General features: G+C 40.5%; 1 protein-coding gene across 1 annotated transcript in view; it reads right to left on the minus strand.

The window, feature by feature from the left end:
- Positions 1–1,745, minus strand: part of LIN7A (lin-7 homolog A, crumbs cell polarity complex component) — a 135,435-nt gene extending 133,690 nt beyond the window's left edge. Inside the window, exon 1 of the mRNA XM_006083968.3 lies at positions 1,467–1,745. Within this exon, the coding sequence (XP_006084030.1) occupies positions 1,467–1,509 (43 nt within the window). The 5' untranslated portion in view covers positions 1,510–1,745. The remainder of the gene's footprint in view (positions 1–1,466) is intronic.
- Positions 1,746–10,229: the final 8,484 nt, after the last annotated feature.

Below are 10,229 nucleotides of genomic sequence, written 5' to 3' on the forward strand. Positions count from 1 at the left end.
CCTGCTTAGTGCAGATGATGGTACTGGAGTGATATCATGGATTATACAATGGATTTCTGAGTTCTTTAACTACTGTTATTAATTTACAAGTTTGCAAATTAACATTTCCCAAAATAAAAATAAAAATTTTTCAACTTTTACCCCCAAGCGAAGTTGCTATGAGCACCAAATAAGATCTGTTCTGGCGCCAACAGATTGCCTTGAAGTCACCCTCAATCTCTCCAAATTAAAGACCTCACTGGCTCTTTCACTGTACTCGCAGCAGGATGCTCCTCTGCCTCGCCCCACAGTCCGGTTTAAGCCGCTCCAAAGAATATTTTTAGAGGCACATCAAAGTAAATCATTTTCGTCTGAACACACCATTTCCAAATGGCCACCCAGGGTCCTAAATCCGGCCGCTGCGGAGGGGGACAAGCAGGTGTCCTCCGCTGCAGGGTCGCGGGACTCGAGCGCCTTCACCGCTGGACAGGGGAAGCCAGAAAGAAAACCCAACACTCGGTGACAGGTGTAACCCCTCAGGGGTGCAGCAGCGAGGCCCCGATCGAAGCGGATGTCTTCACCCTCAGGCTGGAGGAGGACTTGGGGGGAAAGCAAACACCGCTTCCCCATCAAGTCAGAGAGCTGGGCGCACAGGGTCGCAGGTCAGAAGTTGAATTTCAATCCCGTCTGCGCTGCGTCCCAGCGCATTCCGCAGCCCGGGCACCGCGGTGGCTACGGGGGGAAGAGAGCGAGGCTGGCGGGGCAAGGGAAACTGTGGGTGGCCGCTGCCGGGGACCACCGGGCGGTGGGGGCAGATTCGACCCCCTCCGCCTTCGGAGCCGGGAATAACGGGACTCAGCTGCAGTGACGATGCGCCCCCGGCCGGCACCGCGCTGCCCGCGCTCCGCGTTGCCCTTTTGGCCAAGAGCAACTCCGCCGCCGCAGCCCAGCCGCCGTGCGCCCCGGCACCGCTGCCCCGGGGTGCGCCTGGCCCGCCCCCGGGCGGCTGCCTGGGCACCGGCAGCTGGACCGACCATCGCCCCCAGCGCAGGGACAAACTTCCTCCTTCCTGGGTCCCCCCAGCCGCGCTTTCCAGGTCTCGGGCTGCAGGCGCCCCCGCCGGGCACTGCACGGCGAGCTTCCTCCCGGCCCCTCCGCAGCCCCGAGCCCCGGGCGCCGGGCGGTCGCCCCGCATCCGCTCCAACAAAGCCGGCGGCCCCCGGCGACCCGGCGAGGGGCTGGGAGGGGCGGCGAGGGCTCCGGGGTCGGCGAAGGCACCCCTAGCCGGCCCGGCGGGGAGCCGAGGCAGAGAAAGGAGAAGAAAGTCTCCAGCTCTCAGCGCGAACGCCTCGCCTTCTTCGCTCGCCCTTGCTCGCTCGCTCTGCTCCCCCCGCCCGAGCATGTCCGCCTGTCCCGGTGGCAGTTGGCGGGGACAGAAGAGGAGGCAGAGGGGAGGCAATGGGCTGACGGGCGGGTCGCTCCCTTACCTCTGTCCAGAGTGAGCGGCTGGACCACTGTCAATGTCGCCATGTCTGCGGTGGGAGCCCAAGTGACGCTCGGCTTCAGCAGCAGCAACCGTTTTTAGTGAGAAAAAGAGGAGGAGATTGGGGGCGGGGGTGGAGAGGGAAGATGGAAAGGAGGGGAAGGAGCGGGGAGGAGGGAAGGTGGCGGCGGTGGAGGAGAAGAAAGCTTGGGTGGGTTGGCAGCCAGATGGAGACGCAACTGTTTCGCTGCGGACAGACCTTCAGATGCCGCGTGGAGCTGAGCAGGTATCAGAGCGACTGCATCGCCGGCTCCGGGGAGGAAGGCTCTGCCCGAGAACTTCCCTGTTCCAGCCCACGGAGCACACACGGGTGCAGATGGCGTGTTGCTTTCTTTCAACTTTCCAGTGAGATGAAATGGTCAGAGTATGCCGCCCCGGGGGAGGGGAGAAGGTTGAAGAGGGATGGGGGCAGGGAGGTAGAGAGGTGATTTTTTAAATTTATTTTTATTTTTTTCAGATTAAGAGAATTTGTCAAACCTGTAATCCCATCCCCTGGGGAGAAAATGCTTCTAGTTCAGAAATGTTGGGATTTATATGTAGTTGCTGTTAATTTCTGTTATTGTTATTATTTGGAATGTTGACTTGTAACAGCAGCAAGATAACTGACTTCAGGCCAGGGTTCCATCACTAGGTCTCCATTAAAGACCTGAGTGTATTGCCTAGAAAATAACTTATCTCAAAAGCAAACTTCTTAAAAATAAAGAAGTTTGTTTTATTTCTTTTTAAATAAAAAACACGAAGAGAGTTCCATTACTAAGTTTGTGGAACATGTACCTAGCACATTTTCAGGTTGGTCTATGTAGCCAGTGGTTATTCGGTTGTCACTTATTAACACGTATGTCAGGAATAGAGCTAGGAGTGTTACATGCCATGTGCCCTGGCCTGATTTAGGAATTCAATACAGCTCCTACTTCCCTGTAGCTTATGATCTAGTGGGATGTGATGTTATTAAAAGGGTGACTTTAGAGTCAGTTGATCAGAATCCAATTACTAAAACCTTCAAGTACTGGCTGTGACCTCTTCAACTGCTTTCACTATCTTGCCACTGTAGGGACTCCCTTCCTGGTAAAGGAATTAAGAAGTATATAGAAATCTTATGTAAGCAGAATGGTGATGACCGTGGGTTTAGGATTGTAAAGGACAAAGCTGCCTCCATTCCCTTCCCTAGAACAGAGCAGAATTGTTTTGGCCAGCAATACATTCTGTTTTAAAGCAAAATATTTGTATGTGATCCATATCATGGTCTTCTGATGACAAAATGGATGATTTCTGGAGATCTTTTGCATCCAAGGCCTGCATTTTTATTTTTTAATATATTTTTATTGATTTCAGAGAGGAAGAGAGAAGGAGAGAGAGATAGAAACACCACTGATGAGAGAATCATTGATCAGCTGCCTCCTGTACACCCCCTACTGGGAATTGAGCCCACTACCCAGGCATGTGCCTTGACAAGGAATTGAACCACCATTTCCTGGTTCATATGTTGGTGCTCAACTGCTGAGCCACACTGGCTGGGACATTGGTCTACATTTTTTTAAAAAGGAAGCAAGATTTCACCAATGATTTGAGAAAGTAGAAAATGGCCATACATCCAGCAGACCCTAAAGACATCCCCGAAATAGCTCAACATGCCTATATTTTTGCTGAGTGTTTTAGAAAGAACCTCATCTTGAAATTCAAATCTTAGTTATGTTTTCTTTAGAAATCACCTAATTCCTCACTGATCCCGTTTCGTCACCTGTCAAACATGGGAATAACCTTCACTCTCACTGAGAGTCTGTAAACGAGGAAACTAATTCTACCTTTCAATCTTGCTGAGTTTGTGAGGGTCTGAATGTGCTTTGAAAACAGTAAGGCATATGTAAATTTATACATACAGCAAACATACATCCCACCTGAACTGTGCGGCAAGCACTCTGCTAGGCTCTGGCCTTGCGGAGATTAATGAGATGTGCCCTGTCCCTGGACAGTGCTGGGTCCAGGCTGGGAGACAAATGAGCAAGCTATGCAGGAAGTGCTCTAAGCATCACAGAAAGGAAGTACTATGGGACTGAGGAAGAAGCAACAATTCTGCTTGATTATCATTATTCACATCCCCTAAATCAAACAACAGAAAGAAGTTGAATTGTGCACAATAAAAGCATATTATGTTCCAAGGCCTTGCACAAAATATCAAACCTCATTCAATAATTGAGGATGAAAAGAACATACAAATCCCCTAGCTACTAATGCAGTTCTTTAAGAACATACTTTATTATGAATATGTATTTGAGCAGCTTCATTCACAACTCTAAAAGCCATACATTGTACCTATTTCAACACAAATCTGAGATTGTAAGGCCCATGAAGGTTTTTTATCTTTGTTTCCTAATGTATCCCCAACACCAAACATGTTTGTTTCTAGACTTATGCCTTGAGCTCCCTAACTGAAAATTTGTTCTATTATTCTTACGGCATTGACAATGTAGGGTTTTCATAGGGACTGAAAGGGAAAGTAAGAGGAAGCATAATTTATCATACATTAATTGGTTATTATTTCTAATAGGGAGAACTTCGATGCTTTTAGCTTGTGCCTATGCAGGTATAGAAAATGAGTAATAAACAATCATTATCTGTTAGAATTTATTTTTTAATGAAGTATAAATAACTAACTACTATCTCTCCAATAACATATGTGAATTTCTATTTAAGACATAAGAAAATTTCTGTAATCTCTTCTTTTGCTTGGGTAGATGTGACCATACTTAAGTCTCTTGAATAATTGCTTGGACCACTCCTATGCCACCCATAGTGTTTCAAGGTCAATGTACTTGATTTATTCACATATATGCTGCTCTGTTGATTGTGTATGAATCAGGGAACTGTTAAAACACATGTGATTATACCTTTAGCTATTTGGTTGCACAATCATTAATTACTATTTTTCATTAAACTATATATAGTAATTTAGTTCATTGGCACCTGTGTTTTTAATGGAATTCATTCATTCAATATATACTTACTAAGCACTTTATATGTGCCAGGCATGGTGCTAGGCTGTTTTCTCTTTCCTCCTTTTTTCAGCCCAGAAAAAGTAGGTATTGTTATTTCATTTTATAGATAAGCACAACTGAGACTCAAAGGTTAAGCAATTTAACTCAGAGGTTAAGTAACACCTGTTTAGTAGTGCCTATGCTGTTCATTAAGAAAAAGACTTTAGCCCAGCCAGGTGTACTCAGTAGTTGAGTGTCGACCCGGGAACCAGGATGTCACCCCTTCGATTCCCAGTCAGGGCACATGCCCAGGTTTCGGGCTCTATCCCCAAGGAGGGAAATGCAGGAAGCAGCTGATCAATGATTTTCTCTCATCATTGATATTTCTATCTCTCTCTCCCTCTCCCTCCCTCTCTGAAATCAATAAAAATATATTATAAAAAAAAAAAGAAAAAGACTTTAGCCTGGCCAGAGTGGCTCAGTGGATTGAGCATCATCCTCCGCCCTCTGCACTGAGAGGTTGCTGCTGCCCAGGTTGCAGGCTGGATCCCCAGTGGGATGGAGGCAGGTAGGCGGCAGCTGATTTATGTTTCTCTCTCTCTCTTCCTCGACCTTCCTCTCTCCCTAAAATCAATGAAAATACATTTTATTAAAAAAATATAAAACATTTAAAAAGACTTTATTTTGTACTTTGGAAGATTTCATGATTTCAGCATTGTATTTCAGAGTTCCTTCCTCTTTTGTTGTTATGTTTGAGATATATTTTAAAAAGGAAGAATGCATATAGGAAATTTAAGTTAAAGTAGAAAAAAACTATGATACAGGTTTCATTTTATATAGGTTAATATTAAAATGACTATCTACTTTGAAATATAAAATCTATTTTTGTTAAAAAAAATCATTCAAAACTACATTAAGGTCTTTTTTACTTCATTGAATCTTTTTTCATTATGTGACAAAATCAAGAGGTTTGCATAAAATGTTAGCATACCAAAAATGTGTTTAGTTAGATTATAAATGGAGTATAACAAGCACAGTTACATATGAGAAAAATAGCACCTTCAAACTGGAATTCTTTCAGCCTTTGGTGTTAGAAATTATTTTTGACTGATTCAAAATATCACGTTATCTTCCTTAATTCTCACAGCTTTGTCAAAATAACACTAGATTAAGCTGAAGTGCCAACCTATACTTTGGAACACAAATGGTTATAGGTGGTTGTTTTTTTAAATCATTATTTATAGAGAATTTTACTATATTTATTTTATCCTTAAATTGGTTTGATAAATATTTTTTTCTGCTCATTCAACAAATACTTAATGTGCTTACCATCTATGCACTGTTTTAGGCACTGGGATTTCAGTAAACAAGAAAAGGCCCTGATTGTGCTGCGGCGGGGGGGGGAGGGGGGGGAAGCTTTAAAAAGCTTCCTTTTTAAAATATATCTCAAATAATAAACAAATCAGAAAGAGAGTAATGAGTGGCGAAGTGCTATGCAGAGAATAGCAATTTGGCATTTGAATTGGTTCTAGAGAATAATGTCAGAATCACAAAAGACAGAGCTAAGGAGAAGGGCATTCCCAGGAGTAAGAGAGCAAAGCCAGGGACTGGAGAGCAGGCATGTTGCATGTTTGGGTAAAACAGGTAGTTCAATTTGCAGTATAAGAAAAACAAGCCTAAAGACAGCCATTGAGTCAGATTGTATAATTAACAGAAATATAATGAACTTTTTCATAAATAACTTTGTGTCCACCATAGAAGGAAATGTACAAGTACAATCTGGGCTGAGAAAAAAAAAAACTGTTGGAGCATCTGCATTAAAAATTACTAACATCAGAATAAAATGAAGAGTTACTAATTCAGAGTTGGATATTAGAAAATTGAAGATGAAATGTAAATATTAACAGTCAATTCTAATTATTTTTATTTCTTTCAAAAGAAATAGAAAAGAGCCTTGAGAGAAGAAAATCTGTCATCTGAGTAATTCCTCAGTTGTAGGGTCTTATTTGCATTATTTTATATTACCAGTTATCATGCAAATCATAAGTATAATAATTAACGTTTACTCTGATTCTGCCATAGGGAATAGTACATATAGTAAGTGCAAAGTCTTTTTGATACTAGGGTGGTTTATATTTATTTATTTTTTAATAATCCTTTATTGTTGAAAGTATTATATATGTTCCCTTTTTTCCCTAATTGACCCCCTCCAAGCCACCCCTGCCCCAGGCCTTCATTACCTGGCACTCACCCACCCTCCCCTGTCTTCCCTCTGAGATTCCACACTCTGTTCCATGTTTCGAGTTTCTGGATCCACTCCGTTCATCAGTTTATTTGGTTACTTAGATTCCACATATGAGTGCAATCATGCGATAGTTGGTGTTTTATTTAGGCCTATTTAACTCATAGAATATAAAATGATGTTTTTGTTTCAGTTGGAAATGCACATTTTCTGATTTCACAGTTTGAAGTTATGATAGATTTTTTTATACTGAAATTTGAACTTAAAGCTCACAATTCTTTTCTTTTCCTTTATGCATCCCAACTTCATATTGACAGCATTGGGAAAGCGCACGTGATAAAAGAGAGGCAAGACAAAATGATTTTTTAAAGTAATATTGGACTCATCTTTTTTCTCACATATACTCAAGAGGTATTTTCAAACTTTTAGAACTCAAAATCTTTATTGGTTTAAAAAAAATTTGTATCACCATTACTGTGGTACATTAAAAAATTGAAGATACTCAGTTTTTAGTAAAAATTAGTCTTATCCAACACATGTTTATTATGCACCTGCTAGATGCCAGGAGTTTTTCTGTGCCTGCGGAGATTCAATGTTAAAGATGTAAAGATTGTCTGTCTTTATGGAGCCTAGTTTTTATGATGGGAGACATCAAATACAAATACATAATAAATCAGGTAATCCTAAGAGGTAGTAAGGACAACAAACAGTGATATGCTAAAGCCTGTTCACACTGTTATTCAAAACCCAACTGTGTGCATCTTGTCCCAACATCACTTTTAGTGACATCACATTGGTATCTTCATATTGGCCATGGTGGGATATTTACGCCATGGTGACTGGGAAATACTATATATACCAGAAGACTACCCCATCCCCCCCGGAAAGCCAGTTGTTAAACATTTACCAGGATACCACAAAGTCCACAAAGAAAATAGGAAGTTGTGATGAAATATGCAGCAGTGGAGGAGGCTACTTTAGAATGGTCAGAAAACAAATCACATTGTACGTGATAGAAAAAAAGAATTAAAATAACAAATCTACACTGTACTTGAAGGAGTACTGACTAGGATACAGGACCTGAGATGGAGTTAGAAGAAATAAAGATGTTCATGTTTTTTTTGAGGAGTATATAAAATATTTGGAAAGGAAATAGAAGCATCAATGAAAAAGCATATAATTAATTATAAAATGTATCAATAAGAATAAGTGATATTATAAATGTATATGTGTTAAAGGTATATAGGAAAGAAGGAAAGTCTGGATTCTGTGAAGGCTTGCTGGAGGCCCTTTATGTTCACTTTCAGAAGAAACTTGGAGATATTTCTTTCCTGTATGTAGATAATAAAATATTAAACCTTTTAGCAGAAAGCTACTCTTCGCAATTTTGCATTGAAAGATTGCTAACTGGTGAACCAGAATCTTCAAAGAGATTTCATGAGAAACTAAAGAAAAAGGAGGGACATTATCATTATAATTGAGTATCTATTTTGCTATTACCTTGACCTTGAAAAAAATCACATTGTTCATTTGTTTGGGACTTTAGCTTCATTTACAATATGGATTAAGTGGCTTTTTAAAAAAATCACCTCAATTCCTGACTTTATATTTTTAATCCAGCTAAACTTATTTATTTCTAATTCTAGTCCTATGAAATTGATTACGGATATTCAGGAAAAATGGATGAAAAGGCCACCTTCCCAGGTTATGACATAGGACAGGAATTGAGGTTAGTAACAGAATTTAGTCGTGCTGAGGGACATGCATGTCAGTAATTAGCAAGTTTAAGAGCAAAATGCATCATTAGTATGGACAGCACATTCAGAAGAGACTTCCAGACTCCTATTTTTTTGTCTTCTGATGCTCTAATTTAAAGCAAAGATTACCACAATTTTAATTAGTTTGCATTTAAGTCTGATATGCTGGGCCCAATCTGAAGCATAAGTTATCTTTTTCTTAAAACTTATCAGTGGGATCAAGTTATGCTGTTAAAATAAGTTCATCACTCTCAGATTCTCTGTCTTCCCTGCCTTTCTGGTCCTTAACTCCTTGTACATGTAGGTGGGACTTTCTGATGCTTATAATCTTACTATGCCATTCCCCAAGTCTACCGTTAGGCAAGGTACACCTGCTTCCTGAAGTGCACTGTCTCTGAGAAGTTTCCTCTTTGAAAGATTTCTTAATTTTACTTCTTGCTCAAAGCATTTACTTACATAATAAATAACATTATGGCTTTATTTTGGCCTCTTGAGAATTTTACTAGGATGAGAAAAATTGAGACAAATAAGGATGGCTTTAATTCTGAATACCTTCAGGTTCCTGTCACCTGGATTTTGCATAGATCAGTAGTAGTTAATCAAGCCAAACACATGTGTTTTTTAAAAAATATATATTTTATTGATTTTTTACAGAGAGGAAGGGAGAGGGAGAGCCAGAAACATCGATGAGAGAGAAGCAGCGATTAGCCGCCTCCTGCACACCACCCACTGGGGATGTGCCCGCAACCAAGGCACATGCCCTTGACCGGAATTGAACCTGGAACCCCTCAGTCCCCTGCCCCACGCTCTATCCAGTGAGCCAAACCGGCCAGGGCCAAACACATGTTTTTATTTAACCCCTAAATCAAAGCAATCTCAAACAAATGAAGAAAGCAAGAAATGTCTGCCATTTTTATCTAGGATAGGCAAGTAAAGTATTCTATTTAATATTTGATATAGTTTATATGTTCTCTTTTTAACAGGATTTTTGTTTAGATATTTTGAGTGTAAAATAATGCACATGGAAAACAATTCCCAAAGGGCATTACAAAGGCCCACCCACGACATGTAACCAATGTTAATAGGGTTCTTTCTGTGTGTGTATTCTTTCAGAAAATCCATACATACACACATATCTTTTCAAAAACTCAGATCGCATTACTATACACCATATTTTACACCTTGGTTATTGTATCTAGTGACATCTTCATGTCAACACATATAGATTAAATAATCCTTCCTAGCTTCATAAAATTCCATTCAAATTGTTTCATGTAGATGCACTTTCAGGTGTTTTTAGGTTTTCACCATCTCAAACAGTGCTACAAATGAAACGTTTTTCTTGTTTAGATCATATTTAAAAGCATGAATTCCATTCCGTTATGGCCTTGTACTTTTGTATAATATGGCCATTTTCAGTGATATGCTTCCAGGTTATAATGACTGTGGCCATTTTATTTTTGCTTCATTGTATGCATTCTATCACATGACAATTGACAGCTCAATAGTAATGTGATATTTAATTGAGTTTCTAAAACCGAAAATGCCAAAGTGATTGGGAAAACAACTAGTTGCCATAGACCATTTAATTCTGTTTAAAATATGTGGTATGATACATCATCCAGCAATTCAGTAAATCAACAATGATTACCGTATTTTTCATCTAGGAAGCTACCAGCATATATGTCTAAAGCAAGTTAAGAATTTTTTTAAAGCAAAAAACTAAAAAAATCTAC

The sequence above is a fragment of the Myotis lucifugus genome, unplaced genomic scaffold (genome assembly GCF_000147115.1).
Source record: "Myotis lucifugus unplaced genomic scaffold, Myoluc2.0 scaffold_9, whole genome shotgun sequence".
NCBI lineage: Eukaryota > Metazoa > Chordata > Mammalia > Chiroptera > Vespertilionidae > Myotis > Myotis lucifugus.